The following is a 21,280-nucleotide window of genomic DNA, read 5'->3' as shown; positions in this document are numbered from 1 at the left end:
ATTCGTGCTACTCGGATTCAGCGGGGTCTTTCTCCTTTTTGATCCGATGCAAACAGTCTGATTACGAACAGCTGTTCTCTGCCTGCTCCCTTCTCCTGCAGATGATGTTCGCTTAAGGACCGTCAATAAATTTCCGATCCAAACACGTTGTTTCATGGTGGTATTGTTTTGTGTGTTTTGAGGGAAATGGTTTTGCGACTAAACAGCTTATTTTATGTGTGATCAGCTGATTTAGGATGTTATTAAATACAGCGCTCCCTACCTGCGTGTAATTCAGAGAGCTGAGGTGTCCTTTTTCTTTTCTGTTGGACAGATTTTATCTCCCAGAACAACTTATTTCAGTATTAGCAAACTTCTGGAAGGAGTACACACAGAAATCTTTGTATTTGTGCCACATTTAACATCTATGAGATAAAACAGATTGAGAGAATTACCTTGTGTATCTAGCCAAACAAGCACAGCTACACAACCAACCCCCACCCCTACAAACAGACTAACTCACAGACACCCCCTCGGACCATAACCAACCCAAACTTCACTTTGCCTTAATAATGTTTACAGCTGCTTTAAATTGTAACATTGAAATTTCAATGTATTTCAATTGCAGCTGTAATTTATTCACTTTAAAACTGTTATTTATTATTACATTCTCTGATAGCCATGTAGCATATGTACATATTTATATACATATACCTCCTTGCAAAAAAATCAGTGCTTACAGCATATTATTTAGTTTATATTTTGAGTTGTACATATCATGCCTTAAGCAGTGCTACTGAACATTTAGTTTCTAGGCATTTTATTATTTTCAGCTCAAATTAAACAGAAACATAAACTCATCCTGATTTTATTGTTGCCGTGAAAGTGAATAAGTAATCTATATAAATACAAAATCAACATAAATAATAAATCTGCTTTTGTTATAACAAAAACTGGATATTTTTTGAACATGTCCCAAGATTGCTTGTCCTTGATAAGCTTGGATAGATCTGGAGTAGAAACAGCTTTTACTTTTCTCTCTCTCTCTTTGTAGCATAGCGTCGTGCAGGTGAACAGTGATGACAACCTTGCTCTAATCTTTCCCACATGTAGTTGTTCCTGCTCTTTGGTTGAGAAAAGCTTGGTGTATTTTGCTCCTCGGTCATAATAAAGCATCACACATGCAAGAATTATCTCCGCTAACTGATGATATTTACCTGTCATCTTTTGAATAAAATATGAAATGTTTCCACGTACCACTGCAGGTACGAGTGCCCCCGGTTGGGAATCACTGTACTATATAATCTTCTAGCAAGATTTGTATTTGCCTACGTGAACCTGCGGTAGAAACCAGAACCCAGTTTATCCAGGAAGATTCCCTTTGTATGGTCACAATTCGGTTCTGAATTTCAGAGGGACCGCCTAACATCCAACAGCCTCCCAGCCTCAGAGTAACCTCCCTGGGCAGACAGAGCAGCTCTGAAGCCAGGTTCCACCATCCCTCCAGCCAACAGAGATTGGGGACCAAGAGCTGATGAGACCCGGTGCAGAAGCCTGAGTTGATTCCGAGAATGTAAACAACTGTCAGACCCAACTCTAGGTACACTTGTCCTGTCTTATGATTGAGACTGTTTTATGACATTAGAACCCATCTAGACCTCAAAGACTTTCCTAAAAATTTTGCCTTTGTGGACCAAGACTAGTATGTATGATGGATCAATAGAAAGATAGATGAAAATATTGTGTTCATTGCCTCATTGATCGTGTGTGTTTTTCCCAACACAGATTCAAACCTGTGGTACCCAGGCCTCCTTTGTGTCAAGACAACCCAACCATTCGTACTGACTGGAGTCCCGTTCAGTACTTTCACAGTACATTGACAACAAAATATTTGAAGACCACGGCTGAAGAAATCAGGACTTTTTTTGGCATCTCAGTCATCATGACTTGCCTTGGCGTTCCCAGAATCAGTGGCAAATCATAAAGTGGCAACCATAAGCCATAAAACAACAAGGAACAGGTTCTTCAAGTTGAGAAATTCATTAAAGATTGTCAATGACCGGGATGTGACAGAAGAAACAAAGAAGAAAGGAGTTTATTGTTTACATGTTTTTCAAACTCTTAAGTCAGGCAAAGTATTTCACATTGTTGTTCCAAATATTTTGTCACTTTAAAAAATTAAACACAGCTGAAATACATTCTTTGGAAAGTCAGGCCACTTCTGGACAGAGTAAGGCAAGGCTACCTTAGCCTCCCAAAACCAGGCAAAGTGTGCATTGATGAGCAAATGATCCCTTTTACAGGCCACTGTCCCATCAGACAATTTGTTCCAAGCAAGCCATACCCTACAGGTCTAAAGGTATTTGTACTTGTTTCTCCAGACAGTATGATGCTGGACTTTCAAGCATATCAAGGGAAGGATACATTTGCTTGTCAAGAGATGGGAGTTGGGACAGCGGCAGTCCAGCGCATGGTTGAAACAGTTCCTACAGGAAGTAACTTGTGACTCAACCATTACTTCTCATCAGTTCACCTCATGGATACATTGCTGGCCAAGGGCTTTCCAGCAACATAACAGAGGAACATGTCCTGAAGTTGTCCCGTTTACCTGATGACAAGCAACTGAAAAGAGAAGGGAGAGGAGCATCAGTGATGGTGTCAGAAGATGTCCAGAGTTAGCGATCAAAAATGATGTGAAAACAAGCTGGTGCTGATGGCTTCTACTGCTCATGGAAAAGATCCGCAAGATGCCTGCACCAGGTGATCAAACAAAGACCAAGTCTCAGTGCAGGTGAAAAGATCCGCAGTCATTCAGGAGTACAATAAAAACATGGGTGGGTTGACATCTGTGACAGCATCCTGAACTTGTATCGCATGACAAGCAGAACCAAAAAATGGACCATGTGTGTCTTTGCTCATTTCTTTGATGTTGCCATCACAGATTCCTGGATCCAGTACAAGTCTGACTGCATAGTGCTGTACCACTTATCAAAAAGAGGATTCCACAACCAGAAGCATCGTTAAAGAGATATGGAGCCAGGAACATCCCAGAGATGGTAGACTGGAACCATGCAGAGAGATGCCGAAACCGAGGTTACAAGGGCAAAACATACATGCAATGCATCAGTTGCAAGATGTTCCTCTGCATATTAAAGAAGAGAAACTGCTTCCTCGAGAACCATAGGTAAAAACTGACTGAATGAGGAAGAGGAAGAGAAGGACAGCAATGAAGAAAACAGGACCTGGTGAAAAACAAAGCTTTTCCCAGTAAAATGATGACAGTCTTTAAATAAAACCAAAAGACAGCCTTGTGTATGATATGATCATACACATCAAGTGTGTGTTTCAACAGATGTTACAGGCCACATGTTCAGTTTTTCTTTTGCTTGTTTTTAGAGCAAAATCATTGTGACATGGAACCAAGCTGGCTGTCTAGCTGTGGAAAACCAGACTGGTTCTTTAATAGAACCAGTAAAGAACTGCATCTGTTCTGGTGTGGAAAAAGTTTCAACACAAATGTCTTCTTTCATGGACTGAAAGCTTCCTCCTGCTGACTTTTTATGCAGCTTGGTTCCTGTTTTCAGGTATTTAAAGTAACCAAGTCATTAGTCTTGTATAACTGTCTTCACCTTCCAGAAGATGCTCCAATAATTAGGCACGACTTCCATAGATGTGATGATAAGATTTGACACATTTCTACTTGCAAATATGTTTCAGAATAAGCAAATTGACAATTAAATAAGTAAGAAAATGTAATAGTTTATTTATAGAGATTTCATATCTGTATATAAACAAAACAACACAACAAAACTGTGCAAGAATGTTGATGAAGTACCTTATCTTCATTCAGATGTCAGAGATAAAATAGCACCTGGGAGGTGTTTGTTTTTATATTTAATATTTTATTGTATATTTATTTTATACTTTTTGTCATACTCTGCTTCAGTTTATATGTAATTTACAAATAAAGCCACATAATAAAAAAACATTTCATATAATGCATGTTTTTTATATTAGTACTTCTTTAGACACACTATTTGATATTATTTTTGGTCATGAATTCATGTAATAAACAAAAAATCTGAGGAGCCACCTGGGAGCCGAAAGAACCAGCACTTTTTAGTGAGCAGAGCCAAAAGAACCGGCTCTCAGAAAAGAGCCGGAATGCCCATCACTAGTTTTTAAAGCTCTCAGAGGTTTCATATCTGGAAAAGAACGGTTAAATTACAACAAATATTTGAGTTACTCTACCAACTAAATAGTAAAACTTTCCTATTTATTTTCTCTAGATTCTTGACCTTGTAGGTATCATAACCAATGTGTCCCAGTCCAGTAGTAGGGCTGCTCCTACTGCATTTTGTGCTGGCCGTGGTCCATCGCCATGCTGATGTTTTGTCAGGGCCATTTGATATCATTATTATTTTTATAGTATTTTAAAGAGCCAATAGTAACTTACTGGAGCTTTGGTCAGATTTGGTCATTTATTCACACCAGTAAAACAATATGAAAATGATCAAGGATGCTGCTTAAGAAGTGTTGAATATGAATGTGGTGACATTTTGTGCTAAATTTTATTTCAGTGTAAATAATTTGATTTCCATATAAGGTGTACTTGAATGCAGTAGCGGTGGTTATCGCTCGTGGTCATAGCACAATGAGGCAGAACTGTTTGAAAAAAAACATCCTCACGGAGGAGCTCGTCTCGATACAACAGTGATGATGTACCTCGATGCGTGATTTAAAAAAAGTCTATGCTCTTCGTTTAAAGACAATCTAAAATCATCGTTCATTCCAAACTCCGATAGTATTTGCAGCTTGCCTTTAACCGATTTTTTCCCCCTGTTTTGTCAACAACCTGAGGGAGACTAGTTAGCCTCTGAGCTAACCGAGAAGCTAACTCCTCGAAGACAAGAAGCAACCAGTTTCGTTTAACGAAAAGCACAAAAACGACTTCAAAGAGAAAATAGTGGACATTAACTGGATCTTGGACTGTTTTATTCTTTTTCTCAGAGGAGAGAAAAACGGGTTTGAACGGTAAGAGAACCTTGTCTTTCAAAGTATGGCAAAAAATGCTAGCAAGCTTGACTGCTACATTGACTGCCTGAGCTGCAACGACGTGTCAGTACGTCCGCCATATTGGCAGGGGCAACAGCAGCCAAGGAAGCTTTGAAGTGAGCGGAGGAGCTGCGGTGTTAATGGGATTAAAGGCGTTTATTGTTTCCTTTCTTTTTTTTTTTTTTTTTTTTTAGCAAACTTTTAAGTCAGGCAAAGTATTTCACATTGTTGTTTCAAATATTTTGTCACTTCGAAAAATAAATACAGCTGAAATACACAACATTAATTGTAATAACGCTTAACAAAATATACAAAACATGGCAAAATTTCACATGTAAAATATACGTTAAAATATAATCATTATTAAGAAAACACAGAGCTGATCTTAGTACATATCACAGTTATAGGCAGTAACAGAAAAACAGGACTATTACTGGTTGCTATGGTAACCCGCAATTGTCAAGAGTATCATATAACATTTATAAATAATATAACAAATAAGACCCAGTCCTGAAACAACTTGCTGAATAAATAAAATGCATTTGAAGAAGGAATAAACTTATTTAGACAAACCTCACATTCCTGTTACAAGGACTCATATTTTTCAGAACAAAGTCAATCTATGGAGAAAGCAAAGAGCAATATGTTGGCTATGAGGCACCAAGATTTCCAACGTGTGTATCCAGATGCTGTGGTAAACACGATGACTGAGAGGTGTACGGAACAGGTGTGGTTCATTGATGGGAAGTAGGATCTGACAGTGGTTAAACATCTACTCAGAGTTCTCAACAGTAATTTGTGATGTTAAATTTAGGCTCTTGTCCTTTCCAAGTACGAGTGTTTGCTGAATGTTGCTCAAAACTTTGGCAAACATGAATACCCTCCCCCATTGATAGTGAACATAAGTTTGTTCCCCTAATTTAAAAAAAAAGGGAATTAGTTGCTCCTTTATTTAGGTGCCTATGCCATTCTGTGCCATGTCCCTGACCATATCATTAATAAAACTAACTGCTGTGAAGTTAATAGGATTTATCTTTGACTTTTTATTTCAGGTTCAAATGGTCAGATTAACAAAGTAATCATAACTATTTTGCAATGATCTGCGTTGAAACTCTTCTTTATTAACGTTGACCTAGTGATGCCATGATGCTGTGAAAAGTCAGAGGTATGTGGCAGAAAAAGGAGAACTGGTGCAGACATCCATTATTACTTCCGTAAACAGTGAGTGGCTATGGACGTCTGCTTTCCCCTTCTGTGCTTTGAGTTTGTGAACCGCTCAGACTGAAGTCTGATGTTGGTCGCAATTTAAGTAGTAGCAAAACCAGAAAAATCAGGTTTCAGCAAAAAAATTCATTTGAGCATCAAGACCTGTGGTGTGAATGTAGCCTAAAAATGTTTAAAAAACAGCAATTTGCTATTTTGTGGCGGCGACCTGTCAACTCTGTGGAACCACCTGAAATTTGAACTTGGAGTGATCCGGTCTGCCCCAGAGCAGCTGTGGCTACAACATGGTTAAACACAGTCAGTGTGTGAATGGGTGGATGACTGATTGTAGTGTAAACACTATACCAGTGCAGACCATTTACCATTTCAATGTAATTATTGTTACTAGCTGCATTAAATTGGGAGCAAATTTGTTTGGTCAAAATAATTTGGTCTTATTTATTATATGTAGCAAATACTCAACTTCTTTTTTTATTATGTTTAGTTAGTTTTCTAATATGTAATAATAATTTATTTTCTGTTTAGATTTTGTTTTCCAGATTGTTGAAGGACAAAACATTGCTGATTTCATTTGTTTAATGTTTTATGTTTAGTTTAAGCTTGGTGGGTAAGTTGGGAAAAACATTTTTCTGTCCATTCTCTACTTATTCTTACTGGTTCCATGGCAAAAAAAAGACCCTAAGATAGATTGGTCACGCAGACACAATAAAATCCCAAGACAACAAAATGTGACGGGGAATCAGCAGCGTTTTGCTACTTCGAACCATAAGCAAACCCAGTCCCGTGGTACGACCAGCTCTCGAGGCCGAACATCGCCACATGCTTCATCAACTCAAGCCTCCATGCGCACTTTCTAAAAATCTGCCTGGATGCTCGACACAGAAGAACACATCACTAGTTCTGACATCAGCGATTTGGTTTTAACTACTTTAAACGAAGATCATTTCATTAAGCAAACATGAGACAAAACTGAGCTATTGCTGGTGACATCTTTCATAAGCTTTTAAATAATTTCATTAAAACAGTAATTATGCTCCATCTTTACATTTGCTGTGTTGTTATAAATATCGATGCCTTTAATTTTTTGTATATTATTTGTAATTTTGAGGCCGAACAAAAAGTATTTAATGTTTTATGATTGATTGTGATAATAAATTATATACATTTTGGTAAAAATATTATCTTAATTTTTAGGTTAACATCTTCTATGTCTCACAAATGTGTTTTTGTAAAAACGTAACATTAACAATCTTCTGTTTTCTTTCCTTCAGGTCTTCTTATTGATCACTTTCTCATTACTGCGGGGATCTCCGATCTTGACCATAAAGAACCAAATGTCAGGCAATGAAGGAGGAGCAGAAGGAACCAGAACACCAGCCAACAGTAATGATGAGCGCGGACCAAGAATCTCCATCGATCAAAGAAGAACAGGAAGAGTTTTGCCTCTTTCAGGATGAAGGGCAGCTTTTAATTAAGCAGGAGATAGAAACCGTTATGGTGACTTCTGCCCATGAGGAAGATGTCTGCGATGAACCAGATCTTCAGCAGATGAGGGAGATCAGTGCAAAACCAGAACCTTTGCAGGTTAAAGATGATCTAGAACCTGTACAGATTAAAGAAGAACACGAGGAGTCAGAAGCTGTACAGATTAAAGAGGAAGAGGATGATCTCTGCAGTAATCAGGATGAAGAGCAGCTTCTAGTGAAGCAAGAGACTGAAACCCTGATGGGGACTCCTTCAGATGAGGACAGTAAACCAGAACCAAACAAAGACCAACTTTTTTCTGCAAACTCGCCTATAGCTGAAAATCATCATCAGCAAGGAAGCAATGAGAAAGACTCCGGATCAACTGAAGACAAAGATCTGAAGCCAGGAAAGAGACGGCGTAAGAAAAAGTTGCCCTCCTGTGAAATATGTGGTAAAAGTTTCACTCAGCTTAGGTACCTGACTGCTCACCTAAGAACTCACAAAGATGGGAAACCTTTCCAGTGTGAGACCTGTGGAAAAGGTTTCACCAAGCAGAACAATCTGACTGTCCACATGAGCATTCACACGGGAGAGAAGCCTTATCCTTGTGAACTGTGCGATAAATCTTTCAGAACCACTAGTCAGTGGGCCAGCCACACAAAAATTCACATAGCTGGGAAGCCTTTCCGGTGTGTGACCTGTGGAAAAACCTTTACCAAACAAAATAACTTGACTAAACATGTAAGAGTTCATACGGGTGAGAAGCCCTACCCCTGTGAATTGTGTGATAAATCCTTCAGAACCACAAGTCAATGGGCCAGCCACACCAGAACCCACACAGGTGAGAAGCCTTGTTCATGTCCGACATGTGGAAAAGGTTTCTCCAGACGATACGACCTGAATGTCCACATGAGAACTCACACAGGCGAGAAGCCCTTTTCATGTCACATTTGTGGAGAGCGTTTCATCAGGAAGATCACCTTCAATTTTCACGTGAGAGCTCACACAGAAGGGAAACCGTATACGTGTGAGGTCTGCGATTCGTCTTTCAATTACAGCTATGATTTGGCTCGTCACACGAGAATTCACACAGGCGAGAAGCCGTTTTCATGCCTGACCTGTGGAAAAACGTTCAGGGAACGAGGTAGTCTAAATGGACACATCCGAGTTCACACAGGTGAGAAGCCTCATCTCTGTTTGGCTTGTGGAAAAAGTTTTGCTCGGAAGCATAACTTAACTATTCACATGAGAACTCACACAGGTGAGAAGCCGTATTCTTGTGATATATGTGGAAGGTCTTTTACTGACAATACTATATTGATCAATCATGTCAGAACCCACTCAGGTGAGAAATCTTTTTCATGTCCTTATTGTGGCAAAAGTTTCACCAAAAAATACACGTTGACTGTTCACACGAGAACTCACACAGGTGAGAAGCCGTTTTCCTGCGAGTCGTGTGGCGAGGGCTTCATTTCCAGAGGTAAACTGACTAAACACGTGTGTTAAATGAATCTCTAGGACGTTTTACACACACTGGCAAAACAAATCAAGCTTCGTTTGACTAACAAAGGGCAAAATTTCATCCATTCTATGAGTGCACGTCTGTACCTGGAGTCACAGCGCCATCTACTGGACAAATAAACATGGTTCTTATGCCTTTAAAAGTATATTTTTTACGATCGTTTTTCCAAATATGGATTAGAATAGAAAAAGTTAAACTGATTATAAAGAAATATTCAATTTTTTTCCAGACTTTGTCTATAATTTTCCAAAAAACAAAAATCTGTTGATGTTCAGTAGATATTTTACATTGTTTTATTATCACATGACTTTATGTATCTTTGATTTGCCACAAAGTTCAATGCTTTTTTTCAGTTTTTGTTGTTTCATCATTTGTGGATCTTTCAAGTAAAACTACTATTTTAGCAGTTCAAGGTACTTTTTAATGTCTGGAATGTAATAAATTATCCATATTTAGGTCAGTTTAAATATTAACTGTGGTAACCTCTGTGAGCTTGTCTTTGTCTCCAATAAAAATATATGCTGGAAAACTTCAACATGGAAGAAGCTGCTGGCATGAGATGGTATTTTATCTGCTTATGTACAGATGCTGTTGGAAAAGGTAATAGAATCCATTTTTATCATTGGTTGCCACATGTTGATCTTAGTCTGCTTCTGATTGGCTGATCAGCTCCCTAAGAGAGTGGATCCTCAGAATGCACAGGTCCGGTGATGGAGAGAAACAGAACCAGCTCAATCCGGCCGACTCACCCACTTGACATTCGGTTCTAATAAATGTTTTTGCTTTCATCGTGCGCTTTATTACTCCCATCTAATTTTTTGGGTAAAGCTGGAAGCTGACTATCCTGAGGAGGGTAAAGTCAAACCACAAGGCAGGAGTGCAGCAGTTTTGGGACATTAGTAACGACAATCTTATGTTCCTGAGTTCTGGTTCAGTTCCTCTGATGCCCATGCGGTTGTGAAACTTTTTTCCTCTCCCATCTCTTCCCCTTTCAAAGTACAATTTGGTATAATTACTCAAAAATAGGCCATGAAGCCTTTCTTTTAAAGCCTGAGCAGTAAACCTTTGATTGAACATTTCACGAGCTTGGAAAAAAATGTTAGGTTCTTATTTAGAAGATGTACCCATTTTTTCCAGGAAAGCATATTGTGGCATTCATGGTAAAATCTTTTTTTTTGTTCTAAATAAATAAATCATAAGGAAACAGCCATTAGTGTAATTAATTATAAACATAATCTGTTATTAATTTTATTGGTAAGTAAATCTTTAGCTGAGAAACATACAGGTCCTTCTCAAAATATTAGCATATTGTGATAAAGTTCATTATTTTCCATAATGTCATGATGAAAATGTAACATTCATATATTTTAGATTCATTGCACACTAACTGAAATATTTCAGGTCTTTTATTGTCTTAATACGGATGATTTTGGCATACAGCTCATGAAAACCCAAAATTCCTATCTCACAAAATTAGCATATCATTAAAAGGGTCTCTAAACGAGCTATGAACCTAATCATCTGAATCAACGAGTTAACTCTAAACACCTGCAAAAGATTCCTGAGGCCTTTAAAACTCCCAGCCTGGTTCATCACTCAAAACCCCAATCATGGGTAAGACTGCCGACCTGACTGCTGTCCAGAAGGCCACTATTGACACCCTCAAGCAAGAGGGTAAGACACAGAAAGACATTTCTGAACGAATAGGCTGTTCCCAGAGTGCTGTATCAAGGCACCTCAGTGGGAAGTCTGTGGGAAGGAAAAAGTGTGGCAGAAAACGCTGCACAACGAGAAGAGGTGACCGGACCCTGAGGAAGATTGTGGAGAAGGGCCGATTCCAGACCTTGGGGGACCTGCGGAAGCAGTGGACTGAGTCTGGAGTAGAAACATCCAGAGCCACCGTGCACAGGCGTGTGCAGGAAATGGGCTACAAGTGCCGCATTCCCCAGGTCAAGCCACTTTTGAACCAGAAACAGCGGCAGAAGCGCCTGACCTGGGCTACAGAGAAGCAGCACTGGACTGTTGCTCCGTGGTCCAAATAACTTTTTTCAGATGAAAGCAAATTCTGCATGTCATTCAGAAATCAAGGTGCCAGAGTCTGGAGGAAGACTGGGGAGAAGGAAATGCCAAAATGCCAGAAGTCCAGTGTCAAGTACCCACAGTCAGTGATGGTCTGGGGTGCCGTGTCAGCTGCTGGTGTTGGTCCACTGTGTTTTATCAAGGGCAGGGTCAATGCAGCTAGCTATCAGGAGATTTTGGAGCACTTCATGCTTCCATCTGCTGAAAAGCTTTATGGAGATGAAGATTTCATTTTTCAGCACGACCTGGCACCTGCTCACAGTGCCAAAACCACTGGTAAATGGTTTACTGACCATGGTATCACTGTGCTCAATTGGCCTGCCAACTCTCCTGACCTGAACCCCATAGAGAATCTGTGGGATATTGTGAAGAGAACGTTGAGAGACTCAAGACCCAACACTCTGGATGAGCTAAAGGCCGCTATCGAAGCATCCTGGGCCTCCATAAGACCTCAGCAGTGCCACAGGCTGATTGCCTCCATGCCACGCCGCATTGAAGCAGTCATTTCTGCAAAAGGATTCCCGACCAAGTATTGAGTGCATAACTGTACATGATTATTTGAAGGTTGACGTTTTTTGTATTAAAAACACTTTTCTTTTATTGGTCGGATGAAATATGCTAATTTTGTGAGATAGGAATTTTGGGTTTTCATGAGCTGTATGCCAAAATCATCCGTATTAAGACAATAAAAGACCTGAAATATTTCAGTTAGTGTGCAATGAATCTAAAATATATGAATGTTAAATTTTCATCATGACATTATGGAAAATAATGAACTTTATCACAATATGCTAATTTTTTGAGAAGGACCTGTAGAAATTACCTTACATTAAATGTGTGATGGACTTATTTTGCTGATAGATTATGAGAATAATTCAGACTTAATTATGTACATTAAGAATGTACCATACCAACCAATATAACATCCTTTGATTTTAGCATGGTATGTTCTCTGTGGTAGTTTCTAAATTTAAACTTAATTTTGTGTGCTCTGTGTCTTTTTTACTATCTAAGTGCTGATTTGTAACGTTCATGTTTTTGGTGCTAAAAACAACTACTCTCTTTTTTGGGGGTTTGGATTTAAATCTGAGAGAAATATGGTGGGTGACTTTAAACCGGCTATTAATGCTCGAATATCCTTCAAAGTGGCTGAATTATAACAACTCTGCAAATAAGAGTGGGTTACAAAACCTCCACCGAGATTTAAGTGACTAACACTTATCACAGGGAATTGATTTGCAGATGTTGCCACACAGGGTGTCACTTTTTACCCACGACCAGGTTGGTTTGGATAGCTTTCTCCCCTTATTAAATAAAATCATTTGAAAACTGCATTTTGTACTTACTCAGTTTAACTTTTTCTGGAAAAAAGAGAAAATCAAAGCATCTGTAAGGAGGTAAATACATGTTTTACTTTTTCTCTACTTTTTAGAAGGACTGTTTGGGAATAGAAATGTCTTCCACTAACAAGAGCATCAGCCTAAGGGTGACCACCATTATGGAAGTCAGTTCTAGTACGTTGATAATTGGTAATTGAGTAGTGGATTTGGAAAGGATACATGTCAGATTAAAGATGGAGAAAGATTTGAAATAAATTGTGTTCTCAGGTTTTTATGACATAAATCAGAAATTTTAACAAGCCGTCTTTGCTTCTTATCTGCTCTGTTTTTAAAATGACCAACTTGTTTGAGAGGTTTCATGAATACTGTTCATTTCTTTTAAATCCCAAATTATATGGTACGAGTATAACGTAGAACAACTGTTTATAATGATGTTGGCACTACACTGGGTAGAAAATATGTAATACAATCTTTTTTTAACTAATGGAGAAATACTTTGTTGTTGTCAATCCAGCAGTAGTCCAGTAGTTGGCGACAATGCTACGTTTCCCTCAGTTTATCAACCATAGTTAGAAGAAGCTGAAAGGTGAAAGGAATGAAAGGTTGATGCTCCTCTGCTCATCATGAGTAAATACTTAACACCATCTCTCCTTCTAAGTGTAGATATTATTTGTAGTCTGACTTTATTGCAGATTATTCAGTTTTAGCAGCAGCAGCCCGGTAGGGACCAGTTAGCTTCCAAGCTAACTGGGAAGCTAACTCTCCGAGGCGAAGAAGCGACCAGTTTCCTTTTAAAAGCACAAAACGCGCTATACGTTGATAATAAGGGATATTTGTTGAACACTGGGTTTCTTCAAGCTTTTTCTGAGGATCAGAGACGAGTTTGGCCGGTAAGAAAACCATCAGGTACGAGCTGTGACAGTCAATACTAGCTAACTGCTGCATTGACTGTTTGAGAGGCAGCGGTACGTCAGCCCGTCCGCCATATTGGGAGGGGAAACGAGAGCTAGTAAACCATGTAATTAGCGGAAGAACTGAGGGTGTAAACAGATTGCTTTCTTTGGTGTTTTATTATATGAGAAGTGTAATGTGATTTTATTTTTTAAACAATTTATATTGTTAACTGAAACAAAAAATAACAGTGGAAGGACAAGCTAGACAGCAAAACCCAGTTAAAAAATATTTTAAAAATGTCAGGGAGAAGTTTGACACTGAAACCAAACTGAAAGTTCTTATTATGTTTGACAATGAATAAATGTCATGTTGAAACTATCAATTTAATCAGCCATATACATTTGTTTTAGTTGCATTTTAGGTTATTAAACGTTGAAACAGCATTACTGTAGTATTTATGGATTCAGCTACCATCTTGGTGGAATTTCAAACATATTTTTACAAATCCAAATGAAATCAAATTATCTTCTGTTCATATAAATAGTTTCTATGTAATAACAATATTTCCCCAGTGACAGTTATCGCTGATATGTCTTGGTTAAGGTGCTGGAAACCAAAAACACATAAGTGTAGAAATCCTCAGTTTGCCCAGTGATAGTTATGAAACCTCTAGCTTGCCAATCAGGATTCAACACCATTGCTGACATCATTTATCATGTATTTACCATGATAAATACTAACAAAATACTCGATAGTAGAAAGGAAACCTTTTGTAGTTATTAGTCATAATAAAAGTTAGGGCTGCATTATCGATCATTATGTTGTTTCCAACAGTCTGTGACCTTGTACATCTCGGGTAGTAGCATCTGTGTAAGGTGTGGGTATCTAATGTAATGATAATAGTTATATTCCAAGTATGAATACTTGCTCCTACACAAATAATGCATTCTAGTTTCCTTTCAGATACTAACTTTGCGCATGCTGACATTGCGACAACATTTTTATGATATATTGTGGCCATAATATTAATTCCTTTGTTTACCATGAGAGTAGAGCTTTTTAGAAGGTGCACAAACCCACTGTCAGACATGGAGATGTTAGTGTGATGGTCTGGCCCTGCATTTCTTCTTCTGTGCCTCGAAGACTTGTTGGATTCCCCCCCCCCCCCCCCAAAAAAAAAACTTTTTGATTTTATAATTCAAAGAGTGACAAGGAGAAAAACGAAGACAAATACTTTTTACATCACTGTATGCTTTGAGGAATAAATTGGACGCTCTTGTCTTTTGTTCATTTTCAGAAAGCAATTATTGGGCTTTTATTCTCTATGTTGTGTCACATTAAACTTCGTGTTCTTCTTTTCTTTCTCAGGCAGTCCACCACATCATGTCTGCTTGGGAGGTTCCTACTGATCGACATCTGTTTAACGGAGAGGAACTCCAGTCTTGACCACAAAGAACCAAATGGAGATGAAAGAGCAACAGCAGGAACCAGAATCCCGGCTGATGATAAGAGAAGAGATCAAAGAAGAAACAGAACCTCGACCAATTAAAGAGGAACATGTTGAATTGTGCATCTTTAAGTGTCATGGACCACTTTTGGTAAAACCGGACACCAACAGCTTCATGGTGACTCCTGTGTATAAGGACGTACGGTGCCAGGAATCGGAAGTGCAGCAGATGATGGAAATTAAAGAGGAACAGGAGGAACCAGAACCTGCACAGATTAAAGAGGAACAGGAGGAACCAGAACCTGCACAGATTAAAGAGGAACAGGAGGAACCAGAACCTGCACAGATGAAAGAGGAACAAGAGGAACCAGAACCTGCACAGATTAAAGAGGAACAGGAGGAACCAGAACCTGCACAGATTAAAGAGGAACAGGAGGAACCAGAACCTGCACAGATTAAAGAGGAACAGGAGGAACCAGAACCTGCACAGATGAAAGAGGAACAGGAGGAACCAGAACCTGCACAGATTAAAGAGGAACAGGAGGAACCAGAACCTGCACAGATTAAAGAGGAACAGGAGGAACCAGAACCTGCACAGATTAAAGAGGAACAGGAGGAACCAGAACCTGCACAGATTAAAGAGGAACAGGAGGAAATCTGCTGTGATCAGCATGAAGATCAGCTTGTATTGAAGCAGGAGACTGAAGCCTGTATAGTGACTCCTATTTATGAAGAAAAGGATAACAGTGAACCAGAACCAAACAAGAACCAAGTCATTTTTGCAAATTTCCCTGAAGTTGAGAACCAACATCAGCAAGGAAGCAACCAGAAAGACCCAGGATCAGGTAGCGATAAAGACCTGGAGCCAGAGAAGAGACATCAGGACACCAGAAATTATGGGGACAATGAGAACAATCCAAAACCAAAGCGGCGTAAAAAGATTTTGCCCACCTGTGAAGCGTGTGGGAAAAGTTTTACTCAGCTTAGGTACTTAACTGCTCACCTAAGAACTCACACAGGTGGGAAGCCTTTTAAATGTGAGACCTGTGGAAAAGGTTTTATTAAGCAGAATAACTTGACTAAACATGTGAGGATTCATACGGGTGAGAAGCCCTACCCCTGTGAATTTTGTGATAAAAAATTCAGAACTAGCAGTCAGTGGGATAGTCACACTAGAACCCACACAGGCGAGAAGCCATTTTCATGTCTGAATTGTGGAAAATGTTTCTATCGACGATATGACTTGACTATCCACACTAGAACTCACACAGGCGAGAAGCCCTTCTCTTGTCAGATTTGTGGAGAGCGTTTCATCAGAAAGACCACCTTTAAGATTCACGTGAGAGCTCACACGGAAGAGAAACCGTATACCTGTGAGGTCTGTGGCTCATCTTTCAGGCTTGGCTACGATTTGGCTCGTCACATGAGAATTCACACAGGTGAGAAGCCGTTCTCATGCCTGACCTGTGGAAAAAGTTTCAGGGTGAGAAGTAGTTTAAATGAACACCTGAGAGTTCACACAGGTGAAAAGCCTCACCTGTGTCTGACTTGTGGAAAAAGTTTTACTCGGAAGCGTAACTTGACTATTCACATGAGAATTCACACAGGCGAGAAGCCGTATTCTTGTGATGTTTGTGGTAAATCCTTCTCTGACAACACTGTACTGATCAGTCACACAAGAACCCACACAGGTGAGAAGCCTTTTTCATGTCAGGTATGTGGAAAACGTTTTGCCAAGAAATACACACTGACTGTGCACATGAAGACTCACACACGCGAGAGGCCGTATTCCTGCCAGTCGTGTGGCGAGGCCTTCACTTCAAGACGTAAACTGACTAAACACGTCTGCAGAGGTAATCCCTAGAATGTCCTGCAAACATTAGCGATGGATGGTTTTATGAATGAATAAAGATCTCCATCCCTGCTACACCTGGAGTCCCAGCGCCATCTGCTGGACATATAAAAGCCACAGGAAGGTTTACTGTAGATTCTCTAAAATGGCTTCATTCTTCTGGTCTTCTCGGATGCTGGCGATGTCCTCATTATATTTTCTATGTTGTTAGAATAATTAACGGTTTTGTGTAATCACAGGTGGACTAAAGTCATGCTTCGGTGTCCTGCTTACATCAGCTGGACTTAAGGTTTCTTGAGGCTAGGATAGAAGACCAACCCCTACAAATGATGATTTTGTGCATTGTTTTGCTGTTGGATCATCTTATTGTCCCTATAAACATGATGTTAGCCATCAGTCATAATATCAACTTTCAATGTGGTTGAATCTGTTTGAAATGATGTGCCTGACTCCTTCCTGCGACGCTGATGGTCCGAATCATTGTTCAGTTGGTCGGCATTCTAAAGAATTCACAAAATTCTGGTTTAACTAACTATAACTGATTGCAAAATATTCATTTAAAGTATTTCTCACTTGTGTAATAAGGGTGGTGGTGCTTTTTGATTCGATTTTTGACTTAATTGTGTCACATCAAAGAATAAAAGTTTTTTTAATTTCATTTTAAATTCAACAAATAAAATGCAACAAGGTTTTTCTAACAATATTCTATATTGGCTGATGGAGATAGTTTGATGTCATTTTACTGACAGGATATCTAACAACTACTACAGGCAAAAGAGTTCAAATGTTCAGTGCTGTAAGCATCTGAGTTATGTTCATGTTGCAAACAGAAAGAAATACAATATTCATCATTAATGGAAGGTGACTGAAAATACATTTAAATTAAGTTAAATCCATACTAAAAATATGATGTTAAAATATACAGATAAGATTATGTTGAAAAAATATTTACAGACTTGAGCTACATGAGTGAGTGAATGAATAAATGAATGCATGAATCATATCCGTTTGAATTTTTCTGTCGTTTCTTGGTTCTTTAATCAAAATCTTGTCCTGCATGTTTTCTTCTAAGTACTTTGAAACAATATGTTTGGGTAGCAAGAGCATAAAAACTGCTCTGTAAGATGAATAAAAATATGTTGTTGATGTTTTTCTCTCCTTTGCTGTAACACACTGCCCAGATAGCTGTATAGAAAATACATAAATGGGTGTTGTTGAATCTTCCCAGAATCAGCTGTATTCACAAAGGTTTTGACAGGTTTTATGGTTGGTGAAAGGTGGTTGAGCTCCAGGTGGTTCTGACCACTCCTGTGGACCACCTCCTGTCCATATGTAGTAGACCTTTTGTCCTGGATCAGACCAATAACAGTGGTGTCATCTGCAACCTTCAGGAGTTTACAGGCGGGTCGGCTGAGTTGCAGTAATTTGTGTACTTTTATAAAGAGAATCCACAATCCTATTGGTGCTAGTAGCAGCTACACATGTGTCATGATGAAAGTTTCTTCTTTTTTCAGCTGCTCCTCTCAGGGGTCGCAACAGCGAATCACCTACCTCCATCCTACCCTGTCCTTTGCCTTTTTAACTGTTACACCAGCCATCTCCAGGTCCTCCTTCATCACGAATCTTCTCTGGGGTCTTTTCCTCCTGCTCTGCAGCTGCCTATCCAACATCCTCCGATGTATCTATAATCTCTTCTCAGAACATCACTAACATTGAACATAGGAAAAAGTCGATTCTTAACTTCCAGGTGAATTCATCCAGTTTCTAATTGTGACATTCTTAGTATTTATCATTAAGTTGAGGTAAATGGCAAGAAGAAAAACCAGAACTGAAGAGAATTTGGAGCAGAGAAAAACTTTCTTTAGATTTTTCAGCCCGTCTGCTTGTATAACTTAAGGATGGGACAATCTACCCAACCAGAACTCTCCAAACCCATTTATCCATCCATTCATTGTTCGCACCTGCTTATCCTTGCAGTGGTGGGGGGGCTGGGGTCTACCTCCAATAGGTATTGGGTAAGAAGTGGGGTACACCCTGGACAGGTCGCCACAGAGACACACGGGCCAAACAACCAGGCGTTTTAGATGAACGCTTTTCACTTAACGTAGGTTTAGAGTTAGATATCTTATGAGAACTCAAACAGGTGAGAAGCTATTCTCACATCTGGACAGTGGAAAACTGTTCAACCAAATTAACTGTTTTGATCACATCAGAATTTACACAGCTAAGATGTCTTGTCCCTAAAAAACATAATAAATCAGTCACTGCCAGTAATAAATTGGCCAAACACATGTATAACAAAAAGAGTATATTGCTACCTCCATTTATCCCTGGAATAATGAAGCCATCTACTGGTCAAATAAAGATAAGACTTTATTACTAGACGTGAGATGTTCACAGATTCTGACAAAGACAATTGTTGAATTTGTGCTTCTTTTGCTGACTTATGGGGATATGCTTTTAGTGAATCTGAAATATTAAAGCCTTCTTCAGGTTTCCAGCCAATGCCTGAAGGTTTTCAGTTAAAACAGACTTGTAACGTTTTGTATAAAGAACATTAAACTCATAAAATGATGTGGCCACCACCATGTTTCACTGTAGTATGGTTTTATTTTTCGGCCAAATGATAATGGGTAATTATGGTATTGTTTATCATTGCCAAGAAAAAAATGTCATTCTGCTGAAAATTCTTATTTATCATCATAACATTAAATTCTTATAGTTGATGTTTGCAAACATAAAACTAACAGCATAATGGTTTGGATTGTTAGTTTTGTTGTTAGAACTCGATTTGGGTTCAATGAGAGCAACAAAAAAATGTAATACAGCAGTTTGGTCAACGGCAGTGTTTTTAAAGTGATTTATAAATAAAGTTGCTTTATATAAAAATATGCATATTGCTGTTTAAAGGTACAAATGCCAGTGGTGTTTGAATGAACCATATTTGATATTTTTTAGAGCATTTGTGGGGTTCCAACTGTATGTAATTATAGATTTATAGCCAAAAAGATTAATGCAGTGTTAAATACTTCTTACTGCCACGTTATTATAACAATAAATACCACAAAGTATCATGTTTTAATCCCATATGACCTATTCCTAGTGCCAAGCTGGCCTTTCAGGGTTCTTGTTGTTGTGTCTTTTTTGTTTTCTTTGAAAGCAAATGCTTCTGTCTTTCAACCATACTCCAGAAACTTAGGACACATACATGGTTTAAGGTAGAGTTTACCCACAATTCATTGGTGGACAGAGTCTGCCCCAGTCTGCACTAGAGGAGATACTTGGAATAGCTACTTAGAACAAATAGATCTGCAAGTGTTAGGTGGACAGACCTAACCCAACCTCAGTTGCTGTTAGTCAAACATGTTTACATTTTTTTTTTATTGAATCCAGAACCTTTTGGGTAGAGTGAACTGATCACCAACCAAAAGATGTTACAACTGAAAATCAGAGGGTGGGGCCCGGGGCCCTCTATGTGATACATTTCCGCTCTTCCCATCTGGTTAATTATTTCAGGTTCTATAATAGGTAGATTCACTATAAAATAAATGCCCATGCACCCTTTCGGGGGACAGTAAGCACTGAAAATTGAAAGGGAGTCAGCGCAACTTGTGGGTTTTTTTGGTGCAATCAAAGCATAAAATAAGAAAACTGATACAATTTGTAAATGGTAAATGGCACTTTATCAAGTCCCCAGAGACCCCAAAGCGCTTTACAACACAGTCAGTCATCCACCCATTCATTCACACACTGTGGTAAGCTACATTGTAGCCACAGCTACATGCCATACACAGGTGCCACCGAGCCCTCTGACCACCATCAACAGGCATGGTTTTCAGCTTGGGTTAGTTTTTTTTTTTTTTTTTTTACTCGAGTTTTTTTGCTGTTGTCGTTTTGTTTAATGCCAGCTTAAAGTCTTTTTTCTGTTCCTTTCTCTTTTGTCTCCATTTTGGTGTATAACAAAACGTTTGGCAAAGTGTGGATGCCATAAATATCCTGATATTAAATAAAATAGAATGGTCTTTATTGGGATTTGTGGAGATATATTATGTGTGTGCATTAATTAGGCCCGAGCAGGAAAACTGCAAGGGCCTATTGTAATCGCTCGAATTCTTATTATTATTCTGTTGCGTCTTTGCGGGGCAATATGGGGACTTTGCCAAGCCCCTAGATGCACACGCTTTTACCCAAAATTGTCCCCCGCGTAAAATTCTTGTTCCATAATGTCGTTGTCAGTGGGCGTGGCCAAACCACTTAGCCACACCCCCAAACGTGAGATAGGCCCAACCGTAAGTCGTGGAGATCTGAAATTTGGCACACTGCTAGAGCTCCTCAAACCAAGAAAAAAAGTCTCTTGGGGGTATGCTCTAAAACGTACAGGAAGTCGGCCATTTTGGATTAAAGGCCGATTTTTGCCCGTT

The 21,280-nt window shown here is 39.0% G+C and overlaps 1 protein-coding gene across 1 annotated transcript; it reads left to right on the top strand.

Moving 5' to 3' along the window:
- The first annotated feature begins 4,622 nt into the window (after positions 1-4,622).
- On the top strand, positions 4,623-17,862 carry LOC124873857 (zinc finger and SCAN domain-containing protein 2-like). The gene is made up of 3 exons (XM_047374870.1): positions 4,623-5,013; positions 7,530-9,228; positions 15,015-17,862. Exons 2-3 carry the CDS (start codon positions 7,603-7,605, stop codon positions 16,869-16,871), a joined length of 3,483 nt encoding a protein of 1,160 aa, XP_047230826.1. The 5' UTR covers positions 4,623-5,013; positions 7,530-7,602; the 3' UTR covers positions 16,872-17,862.
- Positions 17,863-21,280: the final 3,418 nt, after the last annotated feature.

This window comes from Girardinichthys multiradiatus, chromosome 9, assembly GCF_021462225.1.
Source record: "Girardinichthys multiradiatus isolate DD_20200921_A chromosome 9, DD_fGirMul_XY1, whole genome shotgun sequence".
NCBI lineage: Eukaryota > Metazoa > Chordata > Actinopteri > Cyprinodontiformes > Goodeidae > Girardinichthys > Girardinichthys multiradiatus.
The sequence above is the reverse complement of the archived record's forward strand: the minus strand, read 5'-3'. Positions and strand labels throughout refer to the sequence as shown.